This window comes from Panulirus ornatus, chromosome 56 (genome assembly GCF_036320965.1).
Source record: "Panulirus ornatus isolate Po-2019 chromosome 56, ASM3632096v1, whole genome shotgun sequence".
Taxonomy (NCBI): Eukaryota; Metazoa; Arthropoda; class Malacostraca; order Decapoda; family Palinuridae; genus Panulirus; species Panulirus ornatus.
The window spans coordinates 13715510-13735565 of NC_092279.1; the positions used below are offsets into that span (position 1 = coordinate 13715510).

The window sequence follows — 20056 nt, forward strand, 5'->3', positions numbered from 1 at the left end:
TCTTTTTTTCGTGAAGGGAATAAGATTTACAGTGGTTTGTGGTCACTGGAGAGTCATTGGCTATTTGAAGGAATGGTATGGAATGAAGGATTGTATGTGTTACCCCAGTCTTCATGGTTGTATTAGAATGTTTCCGTTGTATATCTGCTTCTGTTGTATATGATGCCTCTGTTGTATATAATACGTCTGTTGTATATATTGCTTCTGCTGTATACAGTGCTGTTGAATTTAATGTTTCTGTTGTACATAATGTTCCTGTCGCACATGATGCGCCTGTTGCATACAATGTTCATGTCGTGTATGCCTGTGGAGGAGACCTCGGGGGCTCCACTCTGTCTTACCTGACGCTGCAGTATGCCGACCAAGCCCGTCCAGCTATTGTTCACGGTCGGGACGCCGAACTCCCCGTCGTCCGCCTCCACCCACCGAATCCTGCGGAGGGGATGGCCACTCATTGCTCCCACACCCTCCGTCAGGCTCTGATAATCCCTTATATTTTACAAGAGATTTTCCGCATGAAAGATCTACTTAATTCTTATCTCAGGTTATTGTAGATAACTACTGGTTTTTACCTCGTTACCACTGTATTCGTGGACTAATCAACTTATGCTATAGGGGAGTCTAGTCAATTAATTGAGATTCCTGGCAAATGTCTGTCTCATCTGATGTCTTGATGTCTTCGCGTCTATACTTTTCCAATGTTTCGCTCCGGCAATTCAGGTTTCGATTCTCCTCCCATGCCCGCCGAGAGCATTGCGATGACTTGTAACGGCTTTTATAGAATTTCTTTTAGTCTGCAGCTGATTTGGTGCAAGAGAAGGGAAATAATACTGAAGTATTGCTTTATCATCATTGCCTTAATGACTCAATCATTCATAATCTCCCTCCTGCACCCATAACCAGATTCAAAACAACAGTGCTTTATCTTTTTCTTTTTTCAATTTCAAAAGGGAAGTCTCCGCAGATGATGGGTTTAGAAAATTGACAGGGTTAAGGGCAAGTCGATATGAATCAATATAAAACCCTTTATCGAATGATGGTATGTGCTTCGTTATCAATGGTTTTTCTACGTGATTTAGAAATATGCCGTTGGAAGACTACCATTAAAGTCAAGCCGTTGAAAAAATGCCAGTAAGTCAATCTGTTGAATGATTACCATTAAAGTCAGTCTATTGCTAGACTGGCATTTAAGTCAATTCGTTGAAAGATTGCCATGAAGTCAATCGCTCCGTGAGAGCAATATAAGTCATCAAGGATCAAGAAGTATCATAAATGTGTACAGACGTGAAGTTGAGCTGCTGCTGGAGAATGTGGACGAGGTCCACCAGATAGCCGGAGGGTCGCAGCGTCCCATTGGCTCTCTTCTTCAGGATGACGTACGGCGCCACCTACGGAGAGGCGCGCACTGGTGAGGACCTGGAGGGAACACACACACACACACACACACACACACACACGAGATGTTGGCTATATATTGGTCTCTCGCTAGCCCCGATGTTCAGCTGGGGTTCGACATTGCATCATTACTGAACGCAATCATACACGGAGAGTTGAACGGTTGAAGGGATAAAGGAAGCTCGACATGCTATGTGGCAGTGGGTCTGCATCTCTGACACACTAATCTTTCGTTATTGTGTGGTTGCAATATGCTCGTTTTTCCCGGGGTGTGAGGTAGCTGACGGCACATTCATTACCTGGGTGACGGCGAATATGAGAGTGTTGCCCTGGAAGTCTTTAGGGACGACAGCAGTGCTCCTGTCGGAGAGGTGGCTGGGGACTCCTGGTCGCCACGTCCCCACCACATCCTCCGTCGGTCTCCCTGTGCTCCCTGGGCCAAAGGTGAACACTTCCCTCACGTCGACGGCGTCGCCCTGCGGCAGGTCGACACAGAACTCACCACTGGTGTTAGGAAAAGATTCTAAAGTCTGTTAATACGTAAATCAAGAGAATATAAATCCCGCTCGGCTTAATGTTGGTTCTGGTAACTCTTATCATAAGCATAGGCAGTGGATTGGACATAGTGATGATAAGCCCTCCCTTCGTCCGAAAGTTTATGAGTTATTACATTCACCAAATAACTTGAGGAATATTCTGCCATACGCTGGCCATGCCATACCCTACAACACCTCTCTAGTATTTTAGGCGCTCAGCATACTTCATCCTGCACGAGAGACCTTGCAATGTATGCTCAACTACTGCACTACTAGTGAGCTCCATCATGGAAAACACTCGTCCACAGTAAATAACTAGTTCAAAGGATCATCTAGGTTAAAGTGACACAGTACTTGAGAGAATGGAATAGTACTGCAGACAGCAGTTGTGGACGAGGTGTGGTGGTGTGGTGCGGTGGAGAGTGGGGGACTGTGGTGTTTTCTTGTGAGTACAGGATCTGTGTGCATAGGCGGAGGAGAGTGGTGAGCTATGACTCGCAGTGGCCATCGGGGTCGAGAGGTAGGATAATGACCTCTTTTGGAGAGAGAGAGAGAGAGAGAGAGAGAGAGAGAGAGAGAGAGAGAGAGAGAGAGAGTCCTTACCTTGGGTTGGAGTATACAGAGGTGGAGTCTGTGTGAGAGTGACGGCAGCAGTAGACGGGTGTGGGCATGGAGGACGACCACCAGGTTAGGCGTCATCACCTTCCCCTCACTCACCGCCTGCGACACCCGCCTCAGCTCCTCGCTCACCTCCCCACCGCCGTCCTGCCGTAGAGAGCCAGGGTCAGTAAGGTCCACTCTGGTCGTCGAGCTTCAGGCTTCCTTTTTACGAGTAGTTTGGACTTCCTGCTCCCGATCTACGGGTCAGTCTCCGTTAGGATCCAGGTAAAGCTTACAGAATATATAACCGTCTGTGATCCAGCTAATTCTTTCCAAACTCAATTTCCTTTTTTTTTTTTTTTTTCTACAAGTGGCTAAGCAGCTTCTTGCTGCAGACCATCAGGACGGCCTAAGGCCCAGAGAGATATAAAAATAATGAGGTGTGAGGGAAACATGGCCCCTCACCCGTGGTGGGTGAAGTCATGTGTGAGGGATACATGGCCCCTCACCCGTGGTGGGTGAAGTCATGTGTCTGGGATACATGGCCCCTCACCCGTGGTGGGTGAAGTCATGTGTGAGGGATACATGGCCCCTCACCCGTGGTGGGTGAAGTCATGTGTCTGGGATACATGGCCCCTCACCCGTGGTGGGTGAAGTCATGTGTGAGGGATACATGGCCCCTCACCCGTGGTGGGTGAAGTCATGTGTCTGGGATACATGGCCCCTCACCCGTGGTGGGTGAAGTCATGTGTCTGGGATACATGGCCCCTCACCCGTGGTGGGTGAAGTCATGTGTCTAGGATACTTTACGGGTGTAAAGCCACTTGATTATCACTCCTAGTCATAAGGAGGAGCATAAGGATCATACGTCTCTATAAAACCGCCGTAAAGACTCACAGACTCTCGAAGCAGAGTGGTTCCCGTGAGCACCATGAACCGGTTAGGAAGCAAAGAGAAAGTACCTCTTGGTGTGTCAGGAGTACAATGGCAGGGTGACTGCCGGCGATGGTGGTGCTCCTGGCGCAGGAGGTGGGCAGCCCGCGGAGATACAGCGACCGGGCCACGGCTACACACAACCCTATGGGATGAGGGATGTACAGAGATATAGTACCACCTCGTGGGAGGCGCACGGATGAAAGGGTTGGTAGAAAATTTACATGTATATATATATATATATATATATATATATATATATATATATATATATATATATATATATATATATATATATATATATATATAACCACATGAATTACCTATGTGTGTGCCTGAGTGAAACTACTTTCTCCTACTTTGTGTGACTACTATTCGTGTGTTTTACACTTGTGTTGCTCCGTCTTATCCATGTATACACACATACACACACACACACACACACACACACACACACACACACACACTCACACATGTACACACACAGCAGCAGCAGCCTTAGCCAGGTACTCATTCATCGACCAGCCTGCGAGGGGAGGATGAACCCATGTGGCCCCGACCCCGGGTGGGCCTGTGCCTACTAATGGTCAGTAACGCAAACCACTAGACCACGGAGGTCCAAACGGGCATTAGGCCTATCATTAGGGCTGTCAAGGTCAAGTTATACCACAAGTCGAAGTATCTTTGACACCTTGTGTGTGTGTGTGTGTGTGTGTGTGTTGTTTCTAGAGTCGATGTCTAAGCTCCGATGTAGGCGTTTCAGTTACGAACTATTAAGTGCTTCTTCTTCAGTATTGCTAGTACAGGGTCGAGCTGAAGGGTATGCTCTCCAGCTTCACTATTTTAGACTTGAGGGACGCCGAACGCCTCCTCACCCGCCATGGGGAAATTGCTACACACTTACGATATTTTTTGACAGAATTTTCAAACGAGATTTTAAAGTTGGATCAAAGATAAGTGTTCGGCAGCAAAACGCTGTTTGTTGACGAACTACAGTGGATTGAAGGTAATGAGTATGACCGTTCGCAAGGAGAGACCCCCTAAAAGTAAACATTACTAGTCTTTTTTTTTTTTTCTCATCAAAAGACTTGTCAAATGTGGTGGGGCGTTCGTAAGCACTGCCATACTAGTTCTGGAGGATGAGATAGTAGAGAGATGAGATTCTATCTGAACTCCTACTGAATTGCGATTACCCCATCGTAAAATGGTCACGAACTAGTGTGATCGTCAAATAATCTCTAGCCTAAATTAGATACCCATCTACCAGTCCCCAGGGACGATGAACACCTTGGTTAGGTGTGGATTCTACTCTGGGTGAGCCCATGCTGGCTCATGGTCAGTAACGCTAACACAAATGTGAAGAAGGGTCACCTTGGCTGTTGCTGTAGGTGAGGATGACCATTTGAGTGACACGGGTGTAGTGCACCACCTCCTGCAGTAGCTCCGGCAGTAGTTCCCTCGTCAGCTTCAAGCTGCCCTCTGGGTCACAGCCCGATCCACACGTCTCGCTGCTCTCCACCAGGTTGCTCTTCGTTTCGACATCGATATCCACCACGTCTTCGTCCTTCTGAAGAAGAAGAGTTCGAGGGATGCCCCATGTTCTGGCAGGCCAAAAGGCCCTGTCCTGCTCCTCCCTCATGGTTGACCTGGTTTTCCTGAGGCCCTGCGGTCGCTGAACCTTTCTCGTCCGCGAAGTACGAAAGGGTAATATACTGCTTACTTCAGGATCGCAGACTGTAAGCACGATAAGAACGTACGCCAGGAGAGATGCTGTTAGTGGACCCCTCATAATCATATTTGTTCTTTTATGGAAAGCTTTTAATACATTACCAACAATGATTTGCCTGATACAAAGACGAGTAGGCTCGTGTTAATCTTAATTAAGCGAGTATGGCGGATTTCCAGCGTTACGAGCAGGAGGGAAAATGTTCAGGGAAGCAACGGAACAAGACACTCCTCACTTCCAACTGGCCCTGTTCTTCCCACCGCTGAGCAAAGACTGGCACTGGGCCCAGCCAGGCACCCCTTGCTCTCTCCCCAACCCTCGACCCTGGTGTCAGGAACTCCCCCATTAATAATTCTCTTTCACGTGTGTAATGAATGTTTGTGTATTACCAGTCCCACAGAAAGGATGTAGTCAGTGACTGCAGAGATATTTTTTCTCGTTCTCTCCTGGTTTATCTCATCCTGGAAAGCCGAAGGTGTTACCAACTCGAGCAGGGACCCTTGAAGCAAGAGGTGCAGTCTGTACCTGCAGTGAACCTTTCTGGGTTGGTAGTGATAATCTCCCATGACATTCGTACATTAGAGACTCATACATACATTTAGATGTCAATGTTCATTTACAAGACGGATGACAGTAAAACATCGGGCAGTCCTGTGTGCATGGACTGTCCAGTACCTCTGTTTATCTTTTAGGTGCATGCGACCGTCTGTGATGGAAGGCGTCGCGAAAAGTTTCATGATTGACTGTCGTGGGTAGTCTGTACATCATATTGATTTCCCTCCAGTTAGATCTCGAGATTTTTCAACACGCCGCAACGACCGTTGAGGATCTGCCCGGGGTAGGACGTGGGTTGGGGGTCACCGGGAGTGTTCTGAGAGGTCGCCTGTGAAAACGAGAGACGTGGCGTCGCAGGCAGCCGTGGACCTGGTAGACGACACCCTCCTCCTCCAGCAGCGCCGCCGGCAGAAGACAAAACACAGGACGCGTGACAAAGATGACTTACTCCTCTTGTGCTGTCGATAGCAGTCAGGTGGCGGAGGGAGTGGAGCAATGTCTTCTCTCTTTTTGTAGGTATAAATAAACCATCACTTAGTCATTGATTCGCGCTAACATTGCCTTTCCCACCGTCCGGTCATTATACTTTACCGTACTCACTGTTGAAACGAGGTATAATGATCTATAAGACTCCTGCGTTAACAGAAGTGCAGTAATCCATATCAGTTTAACTAGCCGAGGATTGTAGCGGCTGGAGACAGTTGATATATCGCACATTAATCCAAAGACGATTGACACTAGATGGTGGCACTGATGTCACTCGAGACAGTGAACAATGGCATCATCGGATATTCTGGGAGGTGGTCAATACCTGAAGGGGAGGACACAGACGTCTTGGTAAGATGGATGTTGTTATAAGAGGACCCAAGGGACCTCCTCAGCCAGAGGCCTAATGCTTGTTGGTGACAGGCCAGTGTTCCAGGAGCTACAACTAGTGTCATGTTTACAAGAGGCCGAGTTAACCCTGCTTCCTCAGGTTGTGAGTTCGACTGGACTTCGTAGGAGGAGGATTTGTCTCTTTTGATGGTGAGCCACCTGGAGTCCATCAGGAGACTCACTTGTTGTCCTCTCAGGAGATTCACCTGTTGTCCCTTCAGGAGACTCACCAGTTGTTCCCTTATGAGACTCACCAGTTGTTCCCTCAGGAGACTCACCTGTTGTCCCCTCAGGAGACTCACCTGTTCTTTTGCTGCATAGTCACGTGGTGTTTAGCAAGAGACTCGCTTGTTGTTCAGCCAGAGATTCATTCAGCTGTTCTCCTGAGGAGACCCAGATGTTTTCCAGCTGCTAACTATCCAGTTCTTTAGCCAGAGACTTGTTCTCCAGCTGAAGACTCACCTGATGTATAGCACGAGACTCAACCTGTTCTCCAGCAGGAGAATTACCATTTCCTCTTCACTCTCAAATTTTTCCATTACCCTTGACATTTTCATCCATTATCACTTTTGTGTGGACATAAACGCGACAACATCTATCGATTCTTAGAGACCATACATACGATTACAAATAATAAAATCATTATTTGTTTCCATTTTCTCTTCAGACTTTCATCATCAGGCAAGTAATAGTTAATTGGATATGTTTTATTCCTTACTTCATCTCATTATCGTAAATAATGAAAAAAAATCATACCTGTGATATGATAAAGGAACGTAAGTGTCATGATCATGTCAATAGCATCATCATGCCTACCATAGTATCATCACCAACATGGCATCATCACTACCATGGCATCATCACTACCATGGCATCATCACTACCATAGTATCATCACTACCATAGCATCATCACTACCATAGCATCATCACTACCATGGCATCATCACTACCATGGCATCATCACTACCATAGTATCATCACTATCATAGCATCATCACTACCATGGCATCATCACTACCATGGCATCATCACTACCATGATCATCACTACCATGGCATCACCAACACCAGCGTCATCATTACCATAGCATCGCCATCATCATCACCATCATCATTCTCCCTCGGAACAATACCAAGAGAGTGTTTTTACCCTCACAGAAACACACACACACACACACCACCTCCTGATGGTATACAGGATTGACCAACGCCGCGTCTGCATTGCGCTAGACGAAAGTTATAGTCAATGAGTTATTATTTGAATATCTTTGGTGTGAGCGTACTACGCGGCGTGACTGTTATTTACAACGTGGAATGACTGTTATAAACTCGCACCAGCTTCTCTCATCACGCTTGACCACGTACTTAACCGTACGCACAATAGCACATGTCCACACTAGCTCTTATTCACGCTAGATCGTATTCACACCTGTAATTGTGCTTGTGTCTGTAACTAGGGTGACAAAGGTCTAATGAACCCGTATATCATGGTTACTCATCGTGGTTTTAAATGCCATGCTTTCTTACCTCTAAATGTGTGGGAACTTTGACCCACCAACTACTGCAAACTCCTCCCCTCCTTCATTTGAATAAGTCATATTTCCAGTGCTCTAAGTTATACCGTGAGTGAAAAATCACCATTGGCGGGGATGTATCATTGATAGCACAGTCTCGTCAAAGAGCGCTTCACTCCAAAGGATTCTGTAATTTCCTTCTACTGGATGTAGCGCAGCCGTCGGCTGCAGGAGTCTTTAAGAAAGGTTTTGGATATCACCAGGACTCTTCCATAGAAATGCGGAAGTATATATATATATATATATATATATATATATATATATATATATATATATATATATATATATATATATATATATGTATATATATATATATATATATATATATATATATATATATATATATATATATATTTTTTTTTTTTTTTTTTTTTTTTTTTTTTTTTTATACTTTGTCGCTGTCTCCCGCGCTTGCGAGGTAGCGCAAGGAAACAGACGAAAGAAATGGCCCCCCCCCCCATACACAGGTACATACACACGTCCACACACGCAAATATACATACCTACACAGCTTTCCATGGTTTACCCCAGACGCTTCACATGCCTTGATTCAGTCCACTGACAGCACGTCAACCCCTGTATACCACATCGCTCCAATTCACTCTATTCCTTGCTCTCCTTTCACCCTCCTGCATGTTCAGGCCCCGATCACACAAAATCTTTTTCACTCCATCTTTCCACCTCCAATTTGGTCTCCCTCTTCTCCTCGTTCCCTCCACCTCCGACACATATATCCTCTTGGTCAATCTTTCCTCACTCATTCTCTCCATGTGCCCAAACCATTTCAAAACACCCTCTTCTGCTCTCTCAACCACGCTCTTTTTATTTCCACACATCTCTCTTACCCTTACGTTACTTACTCGATCAAACCACCTCACACCACACATTGTCCTCAAACATCTCATTTCCAGCACATCCATCCTCCTGCGCACAACTCTATCCATAGCCCACGCCTCGCAACCATACAACATCGTTGGAACCACTATTCCTTCAAACATACCCATTTTTGCTTTCCGAGATAATGTTCTCGACTTCCACACATTTTTCAAAGCTCCCAAAATTTTCGCCCCCTCCCCCACCCTATGATCCACTTCCGCTTCCATGGTTCCATCCGCTGACAGATCCACTCCCAGATATCTAAAACACTTCACTTCCTCCAGTTTTTCTCCATTCAAACTCACCTCCCAATTGACTTGACCCTCCACCCTACTGTACCTAATAACCTTGCTCTTATTCACATTTACTCTTAACTTTCTTCTTCCACACACTTTACCAAACTCAGTCACCAGCTTCTGCAGTTTCTCACATGAATCAGCCACCAGCGCTGTATCATCAGCGAACAACAACTGACTCACTTCCCAAGCTCTCTCATCCCCAACAGACTTCATACTTGCCCCTCTTTCCAGGACTCTTGCATTTACCTCCCTAACAACCCCATCCATAAACAAATTAAACAACCATGGAGACATCACACACCCCTGCCGCAAACCTACATTCACTGAGAACCAATCACTTTCCTCTCTTCCTACACGTACACATGCCTTACATCCTCGATAAAAACTTTTCACTGCTTCTAACAACTTGCCTCCCACACCATATATTCTTAATACCTTCCACAGAGCATCTCTATCAACTCTATCATATGCCTTCTCCAGATCCATAAATGCTACATACAAATCCATTTGCTTTTCTAAGTATTTCTCACATACATTCTTCAAAGCAAACACCTGATCCACACATCCTCTACCACTTCTGAAACCGCACTGCTCTTCCCCAATCTGATGCTCTGTACATGCCTTCACCCTCTCAATCAATACCCTCCCATATAATTTACCAGGAATACTCAACAAACTTATACCTCTGTAATTTGAGCACTCACTCTTATCCCCTTTGCCTTTGTACAATGGCACTATGCACGCATTCCGCCAATCCTCAGGCACCTCACCATGAGTCATACATACATTAAATAACCTTACCAACCAGTCAACAATACAGTCACCCCCCTTTTTAATAAATTCCACTGCAATACCATCCAAACCTGCTGCCTTGCCGGCTTTCATCTTCCGCAAAGCTTTCACTACCTCTTCTCTGTTTACCAAATCATTTTCCCTAACCCTCTCACTTTGCACACCACCTCGACCAAAACACCCTATATCTGCCACTCTGTCATCAGACACATTCAACAAACCTTCAAAATACTCATTCCATCTCCTTCTCACATCACCACTACTTGTTATCACCTCCCCATTTACGCCCTTCACTGAAGTTCCCATTTGCTCCCTTGTCTTACGCACCCTATTTACCTCCTTCCAGAACATCTTCTTATTCTCCCTAAAATTTACTGATAGTCTCTCACCCCAACTCTCATTTGCCCTTTTTTTCACCTCTTGCACCTTTCTCTTGACCTCCTGTCTCTTTCTTTTATACTTCTCCCACTCAATTGCATTTTTTCCCTGCAAAAATCGTCCAAATGCCTCTCTCTTCTCTTTCACTAATACTCTTACTTCTTCATCCCACCACTCACTACCCTTTCTAAACAGCCCACCTCCCACTCTTCTCATGCCACAAGCATCTTTTGCGCAATCCATCACTGATTCCCTAAATACATCCCATTCCTCCCCCACTCCCCTTACTTCCATTGTTCCCACCTTTTTCCATTCTGTACACAGTCTCTCCTGGTACTTCCCCACACAGGTCCCCTTCCCAAGCTCACTTACTCTCACCACCTTCTTCACCCCAACATTCACTCCTCTTTTCTGAAAACCCATACTAATCTTCACCTTAGCCTCCACAAGATAATGATCAGACATCCCTCCAGTTGCACCTCTCAGCACATTAACATCCAAAAGTCTCTCTTTCGCACGCCTGTCAATTAACACGTAATCCAATAACGCTCTCTGGCCATCTCTCCTACTTACATAAGTATACTTATGTATATCTCGCTTTTTAAACCAGGTATTCCCAATCATCAGTCCTTTTTCAGCACATAAATCTACAAGCTCTTCACCATTTCCATTTACAACACTGAACACCCCATGCATACCAATTATTCCCTCAACTGCCACATTACTCACCTTTGCATTCAAATCACCCATCACTATAACCCGGTCTCGTGCATCAAAACCGCTAACACACTCATTCAGCTGCTCCCAAAACACTTGCCTCTCATGATCTTTCTTCTCATGCCCAGGTGCATATGCACCAATAATCACCCACCTCTCTCCATCAACTTTCAATTTTACCCATATTAATCGAGAATTTACTTTCTTACATTCTATCACATACTCCCACAACTCCTGTTTCAGTAGTATTGCTACTCCTTCCCTTGCTCTTGTCCTCTCACTAACCCCTGACTTCACTCCCCAGACATTTCCAATTTTCTTTAATCAGGATATCAATTAAATGATCAAATCTTTATAGTCATCATACGAAATGCATTAGTTAGCTGGGCACTTACCTCACTGGATAGTATTTACAACACATTAATTGTCTTAATTTTTGAGGTATTTCTACATCCAGTTGCCGGGTTGTTATTGATTTCAGTATTCATATGAATTTGCTTCAGTGGCACACACTCTTTACAGAACGCTACGCGCCATTATACAGCTGCCTGTATAATGTAGACGAACAATAATCAGGCTTTCAGACTCCCTCAGCATTGATATAACCGTGTCTCGAGGAGAGGTCAAGAAAAATGTAATCAACAATTATCAGAAGGGCCGATTGTCTGAGGAGATATTACTAGTTGTAATTGCTCGTTTACAGTTCTGTCCGGTCGTTTGATTGTACAGGAGCTATATCTGTGAGGTCGTTGGCTCCGCTGAAGCTCTACCCTTGACCAATCTAGCAGAGTCAATTAATTGGTAGACAGCAGTGATGATGGACTCTATATATGTTTGTGTGCGTGTGGATGACCCGTGAGTGTGATAACTTATTTACAGCTGTGTCCCGTCCTAATTTTCTGCTGTTCTAATGCTGTTCTTTTTATACCAAGGTTTTGTTTTCATACATTGCAGAATACACAACAAAGACCTGGAACCGAAATTCATTGTGAAAGTGTTTGAAATAACGAGTGAAGGGGAGAGAGACTATACATGGCCAAGAAGTAAATTTGATGAGGCTGTCGACAGCAGTTCAACCACTCCAGAAAAAGTGCCCAAGTGAATCAGATGAGATGAGGTAAGTCGTTTCCTAATTTTGTATTCAACGGGAGCGTTTGCTAGCGTGTATACTGAGTGCACTCGTAGACTGAAGTTCTGTCCCGGTCCCGGACCACAATGTGACTGCGAAGCATCTGAGCAAAGACCCAAGGGGCTGAACTTCGAACAGCGAAGCAGCAGAAGGAAGTGCCATTTTAAACGAACAGATGTCGCGCATAATATGATTCCGTTTTCTAAACCTCCTCCTCATAATCCCTGCATAAACAGCAATCGATGGCTGTCTTGACAGTTTTATGTCATATGATTCCTTTATATACGAGAGAATTAGTAAGGTTAAAGCAGTGTTGGGAATAAACCGTTAACAATAACAAAGGACATAGAAATATATTCGTCAGTATATGTCAGAGGTCTGGCCGATATCATTACTAAGAAGTGTTAACTATCACAGGATATGTTATTGTTAGTAACTATAACCCTGACCTAAAACCCAACGTATGTACATATAGTGTTAACGTCTACTAGGAATCGTTATGGTATTAACTCTACCGCTGTTACTGCTGCAGTATTTGTTCTTAACCTTGCATAAAAGACTAGCGTTATAGAACTTTATCTGTATCACCATCACAATCGTAACGTTATCACTCGTATATGGACACGTCATTACGTCATTCAGCCTCTACTCCCTTCCCCATAACCTTCGTCTCATCCCCCTCCCCTTCCATCCCCGAATCCCTTATATCCTACTGGAGTTACATTGTGGTGGACAGAACCTTTGTCCGCAAGTGTAAAATCCTTCGTGTGATAGGGAGAAGTGGGAGAGAGAAAAGATTATAGCGGTCAGGGAGAAGTAGGCTGTAGAGGACAACAATAGATCGGTAGATGATGGCATGGAAAATATAATGTTGAATGAGAGAAAATAGGCTGCAGAAGGGCTTGTAAAACAAATCCAGAAAACATTGTGGAGAAAGTTACGGCCTCTAGTCGCTCTTGCTTTCTTCTGTTCTTTGTGACTAGCCTTATGGATCATATTGTTGTTATACCCTATACGCTGTAATTACTTGTCTGAGTATATCCCTACCCACGTACTTGAATGTGATTCTGATATATTGTGTCTACAATACTACTAATGTTGAGCTTTGGTGATAGGCTGTGTATAATGTCGTCTCCCAGGGTCTTCTGGTATACACATCCCTGCAGCGTCTTGGGTCCATCTGGACACAGATTCCTGCAACCTTCCTGGTTTTCTTGAAGATGATATTCATAAGGAAGTTTTCTTTCACTTTTTCCACTCTCATTACCTTCCATTTTCTTGGTTCAAAATTCATCAGCTGTGTATCAGATCATTTTTAGGACTTCATTTGTTTCCTTTGTAAGCGGATGCAATCTTCATCATCTTTATACTTCCCTCGTGACCTCAGCATCATCCGCAAACATCTTTACGTATAAGCTCAGTCCTTCCACCGAGTCGTTCATATAGATCAAGAAGAGCAATGGTTCCAGGAGAGAACTTTGTGGCACGCTGTTAGTGTCCCCAAACCATTTCGAGACGGGCCTTCTGATACACGTTCTTAATTTCCTCCCGCTAAGGTAATAATAAGCAATCCATCCAAGGAGTCTCCTTCCTATTCCTGCTTGAAGGTGTAGGATCCTTACTTTTCTCGTATGTGGTACGGTGTCAAATGCTCTATGGCTGTCGAGGAACACACAATCCACCAACCGTTCTCTACCATCTCAACGGAGCTCACTCTATCAACGGTGCGCATTGTTGAACACACTCACTTTACCCCGTAACTTAGCATTATATGTACCGTGTCTTTATTGCAGTACACACACACACACACACACACACACACACACACACACACACACACACAGGTGGCCATTTATCGATTAGCCCCAAGGAAGGGAAGTGGGGGGGGGGGGAGATGAAGATCTGGGTTTGGATGTGGGACGATCGCCGCGCCCAGGATTCGAGCCCCATGTTGAATACGTGCTGCAAACCCAAGGTGTTTGTGTAAGGTGTAGTGAGAAGAAGGCAAATCATTTATTGACAGCACACTCGCCGAGACGGGGCTGTGGGTACCCGCTCAGCTTCTGGGTAATGGTATACAATAATTTTGTGGATCTGCATTCCTGAGTTTTTTGTATGTTTTTTTTTCCCCTGGTTTTAGGAGACGGTGGAGCTAAACACTGGATGTATGTCTTCCATATACCGGAAGCTTCTCATTATGGAAGACAAAGCCAGGATTTCCAGGAAGGGTTGCAATCATGGACCTCCGTGGTGTATTGGTTAGCGTTCCTGACCGTCACGCATTCAAGGGCAGCCCAGAGTCGAGCGCATAGATTCGAATCTTGGTTACAGCAGTCGGTCCACACAGTCAACCCAGCTGTTCATCCACCCCTAGGGGTTGGGTAACATGGCTCAGGTTAGGGTATATGAATATACGTATATAGCGTTAACGAGATGGCCTTAATTAAGGCCTCATTTGCCTGTGCCGCTTCAGCTAATATAACAGATGAAATATTTACCTTCAATGACAGTCATCAGAGCTACTCACTTACCAAGAGGAATTTCCTCTGAGAATAAACGTGCCTCATTTAGCCACGAATCCGCTTAAAATCCAAAACGTTTTTACAGGATTTGAAAATTAATTTTCTTTAACGTAAAACAAGTCAGCTTCTTCGGACGAGAGACTCAATATAATGAATATTTCACCTGACATTCTGTGTATGCAGCGTTCGCACCATCTGACTGACGCATGTAAACAGAGAAAGAATAATATAAAAAAAGATGGTGAAATTCTTTTAGCTTTAGCTGAATGTGGGACCTATGGCCGTCCAGACCTGTGTTGAGTTAAGATATTAATTCGTCTGCATTCTTTGTTGCGCAGGAGTCCAGGTGGTCACCTCCACGTATGTGGGAAGAAGAATGACGATAGCAGAGCAATTAAGGGTAGAGACAACGTTATCCGTGCGGGCAGGGATTGTGATAATGGTGGTAAAGCCCATTAGTGAGGTAGTCGACCCATTAAGAGATGGAGACGACGATAGATGGGGTAATAGGTGAGGTTATGACTTCCTTCTTTGGATGACGATGGTGTCTGGTCTAATGGTGTGTCTGGGAGAGGGTTAATGGTAGGTGCTCCATGACAAAAGCAGATAATGGTGACGAAGGGCCTTATGCAGCGGGGATGTTGGTACGCGAACCATTACAGAGGAAGGCAATGGAAGCTGATGGAAGGTAATGGTAGCTGGTGGAAGGTAATGGTAGATGGTTTTGTTTCTGTAGGTGGGATATAATATAACTGAGGTCCCAGGGGGAAGATGATAGATTGCCACTAATATAGGTAGCTGGTCCGTTATGGGGAGGGCTAATGGCAACTTGGTAATGGTCTATTAGGGAAAAGGTGATTGCAGCTGGTTAGGCCGCCCTAATGCCACCCATTGTACTGTTTGGCCGCACTCGTGCCACCAACAATACTGTGTACACAGGCCGCCCTCATGCCACCCACAACACTATGTGGCCGCCCACTTGCCACCCGTCATCGACCAGTATTACCCCTCCTCCCTCACCAGACCACCACCACCACCCCACATCCTGTTCATGGCAACTTCATTAAGTCATCATTTGCCGTGGGTCGTCAGCACCTGCCTGCCCAGTGACCTTCGACTCGCGTTGGCACGCCTCCCTGGTTGCCATGGACGGCGTGATGACCATGATGGCTCACTGGCTAAGACTCGCCGGGGTGTTTCCCGCGACTGCTGGATCGAAGTCGCCTAGAATATTCCAGGATGAAGGTGAAGAAAAAAACAACAATATATCATGGATCTCAGCGTTGTCCATCTTGTTGATATAGCTGTGGTGTGTGGCGGAGCTATGTTAGCTGAGGTATATGAAGAGGCTCGAGTGCTCTCTCTTTTTTTTTGTTCTTGTGACAGTCATGACACTGGCAAAACTTGCCGTGAGCGAGGATCATCCTGGGTGAAAGAAATAGAGAGAGAGAGAGAGAGAGAGAGAGAGAGAGAGAGATTTGAAGAAGAGACGAATCTTTCCTCCGCGGGTGCTTCTACAACTGACCCTTATAGGATAGGAAGGTCAAGGGGAGAGAGGAAAGGTGGAAGAGAAATTCTAAAGCATGGAAGACTACATTTTATCCCAGTCGACCTCCGTTATATGAGGAAGCTATATTAACTGAGGTAAATGGCAGAAGGTGTATTAGCTGAGGTATATAGAGAAAAAGCTGGAGAAGCTGTTGATTATGTTTAATTCCAAACGACACATTGTTTCCCATTTTCGAAAATATTTTAGAAATATAATTGTATTATCTTAGATTCTTGGGCTGTATGGCAACTATTATGAAAATCAGCAGTATGCATATTAATCATTTGTACAGAAATTATTGGCTACTTCTACATATCTCTATAGCCCTCGGGAGTTTCCTTACAAACGTACATCCTTCATAATGAAAGACCCCCATGTATACACAATCAGCTCACACCATCTGGACGATATTTTAAAGCTATATTGCCTTCGGGTCTGTACCGAGGTGGCTGCATAATCTTACACACTAATTCGCTGGAAAATCTTTGAAAGACAAGTATGAATGATCTCTCTTTTTGAGGAGATTCATTATTTTTCCAGAAAGCAATAAAGAAATTGAGGAGTTTGTTGAAGGGGAGAGATCACGTTAAGTGTATTGAATGTAAGGGAAGCAGAGGTAAAGTGATATGTTGACTGTGTTGGGTGAGGTAGGGCGAGTTGGTGGCGTACCTCAGCTGGGAACATGGGCTAAATTCTCCCCTGACACAACCCGATCACGGCCGACCTGCGTGGCTATGGCAACTGTTCGTCCAGTCTTCCCTCACCCAAGTGTTGTTTTGATTTAACGCGTCTTACTAGCCTACTGTAGTACCTGACCCTGAAATCATGCCCAACATTCTATGAACTGATGAGCATAGCCAGCGGTACCTCTAGCATCGCAGGAGTGCCTTACCTCCCTAGATGAGTACAAGGCACAGTAACCTTTTTCAGACCTTTCAGCCTTCACAGATATCATCTGACCTTAAGACAAGGGCACGTCGTTATAAAGCGTCGTCATGAAAAGTGATGAGGTGCAATATATGCGTCCGGATGACATGGGTCTCCCGCATGAGCTCTTGTCGAAGCCAGACACCATCGTCGACTGCCTTCCTCAGGTAGCGTTGATAGTCTCGTGTCCGATGTAAGAAGAAAAAGAATATAACAAGTCTGTATGATCGTGTTTGATGCTTCTCAAAATAGATGATGGGGAGGTGGTTTTGGCATAGCCACCGTGTGTGGATGGGTAAGTATCTGGGATATGATTTCATCTGCTATATATATGATTGACGTAGTGTTTGGTCCCGGAATTAGCGTCTGCGTCCCTTGGTCGACGGGTTTTAACCAAGTGGTGGAGGATGTTAAGGTCAGCAGAACGGAGTGTCATCTTGTCCACAGAATGATGACTTCGAGAGAGTTTGTGTTGAACTAACGGCAGTACAGAGTCGTGTGAGTTGATGTGTGCGGCCAACTGTAACGTGACAGGTGTCTGACCACATGCAAGATAATAGATGTGTGGTCACCTGTATGACGACACGTGTCTGATTGGTGACTTGTATGACGACAGGTGTGTGGTCTTCTGTATGACGACAGGTGACTGGTCTCCTAAATGACGACAGGTGACTGGTCTCCTAAATGACGACAGGTGACTGGTCTCCTAAATGACGACAGGTGTCTGGTCTCCTAAATGACGAGAGGTGTCTGGTCGCTTGTATAACAACAGATGAGGCATGTGTAACAGTGATCCCCTGCCTTGTAGTATTCAAGTCATCATTGCTTAAGTCATCTTTTAACGAATCACAGGAACGGAAGGGTATTTCTTCCTCGCAGCAATTGTGCGCATGTCTGTCTGTCCTGTGTAAGGTCCTCAACACAAGCTGAGCTAGAAGGCTGGTAGACAGACCCTTCCTTGCCTGTCTGTTCAGACTCTACTCTGCCTGAAGACACTCAAGCTGGGTTTGGCACAGTTAAAGCTATAGCTATATACACCTGTGATATGGAGAGAATAAGTTGGAGAATTTGTTCTAATTGTGTACCTTATGTATGCTAATTCTGTGCATATGTGTACCTGGTGTCGTTGTAATATATATATATATATATATATATATATATATATATATATATATATATATATATATTACCGTCATGCCACACACTGCTTTGATACAAGTTTTACGAAGTATTCAAGTAGATGCATTTACACAGGCAGATAACCCAAGGTGGTGGTGCTACAATTAGCCCAGACACACAACAAGCAGCCAGGGAACAAGGGTGTTGCGACAGCGTTACTGTTTCAGTCGGGAACTATAGAGATGTGGACGCCTCATACAACGAGGACTGAAACGATGATTGGATTTCTAAGATATCCTTGTGGAAGATTAAGGAGTAAGGCCTCTATTTTAAGCCTGAAAAATAAAAGATATATGTCATCATTAAAGGGCTTCTGAGATTCCCTTGGAGGCGAACGAAAAAGAGAGGAGGAAGAATTGGACATACACTGAGGTTATATATATATGTGTGTGTGTGTGTGTGTGTGTGTGTGTGTGTGTGTGTGTGTGTGTGTGTGTGTGTGTGTGAGTTCTTGAAGCACTGTCATTGGATGGGAGATATCTCCCGTCACAAGTGGGAGGTAACGATCATCTCCCGTCACACGGGGATGGTGACGGATCATCTCCCGTCACACTCGGGGGTTACGTGGTGCATCACCAGCAGACACATTGAAAGCAGACAGAACCTACATAGCTAATGGACGGACACTGATTATTTCTTTTTATGATACATAGTCTGTCAGCCTCCAGCCAGCCTTGATCACCAGATCGGAACTGTGAACACATGCCTCCCCATGATGACAGGCTTCGTGGGTATTTCCTTCAGTACGTGGGCAGTTTCCCCAGGTGGGAGGTTACGTGGGCGGTTCACATGGTGTAGGCTACCTGGGCAGTTCCACTTGAGGTAGGCTACGTGGGTGCTCCACTGGTGGTAGGCTACGTGGGTACTCCTCTGGTGGTGGACTACGTAGGTATCTCCTCTAGTGGTAGGCTGTAAGGGCAGTTTCTCTTGGTTGCCCAAGTGGTTACTTCCTCGGGTGGTAAGCTACTTGGGCAGTTCCCATGGTAGCATGCTACGTGGGCAGTTCGTCTCGCGGTAGCCTTCGTGGGTTTATCTTCTGATGGTGGGCTACGTGGGCAGCTCCTGTTGTGGTAGCCTACGTGGGTACATCCTCTGGATGGTAAGCTACGTGGGCTGCACATCTCGTTGTAGGCTACGTGGGTATTTCCTCTGGTAGTAGGCAACATGGGCCAACTCCTCTTGTTGTAGACTACGTGGGCAGTTTTCTAGGCTACGTGAACACTTCCCTTACTGATGGGATATGGAGCGACTTGTCCAGGCTGTAGGCTACTTGGGCACATCACGTAATGCCGGGCTTAAGTCGACAGTTTTCCCCTGTCCGAGACACCGTCGCCGTAGTGGCAGGGTATATATGATAGGCTACGTGGCCAGTTCCCCTTGCGTTAAGCCACATAGGTACTCCCTACATCACTTCCAGGTAGTGTGTGTGTCGCACTTGCGGTAATTGAGCCAGTAGGTGTTCATCTCTCCCTTGCCCTGCAAGACCAAACGA

The 20056-nt window shown here is 45.4% G+C and overlaps 2 protein-coding genes across 2 annotated transcripts in view; both read right to left on the reverse strand.

The window, feature by feature from the left end:
- Positions 1-1256: 1256 nt before the first annotated feature.
- Positions 1257-5426, reverse strand: LOC139765792 (uncharacterized). The gene is made up of 4 exons (XM_071693586.1): positions 4836-5426; positions 3494-3609; positions 1695-1925; positions 1257-1388 (listed from the first exon to the last, which is right to left on the reverse strand). The coding sequence occupies exons 1-4, from the start codon at positions 5257-5259 to the stop codon at positions 1257-1259; spliced, it is 903 nt and encodes a 300-aa protein (XP_071549687.1). The 5' UTR covers positions 5260-5426.
- Positions 5427-19835: 14409 nt separating this feature from the next.
- The window catches only part of LOC139765794 (soluble guanylate cyclase 89Db-like), a 53424-nt gene continuing 53203 nt past the window's right edge, over positions 19836-20056 (reverse strand). The window contains exon 18 of the mRNA XM_071693587.1: positions 19836-20040. Within this exon, the coding sequence (XP_071549688.1) occupies positions 19972-20040 (69 nt within the window). The 3' untranslated portion in view covers positions 19836-19971. The remainder of the gene's footprint in view (positions 20041-20056) is intronic.

Bases quoted from the DNA above. Each gene is read 5' to 3' on its own strand.
- LOC139765792 (XM_071693586.1), bottom strand. From the start codon at position 5,259: ATGATTATGAGGGGTCCACTAACAGCATCTCTCCTGGCGTACGTTCTT. The intron at 3,610-4,835 runs GTGACCCTTCTT...CTCATCCCATAG, and splicing joins CACCTACAGCAACAGCCAAG to GGTTGTGTGTAGCCGTGGCC. The intron at 1,926-3,493 runs GTACTTTCTCTT...ACGTATTAACAG, and splicing joins TACTCCTGACACACCAAGAG to ACTTTAGAATCTTTTCCTAA.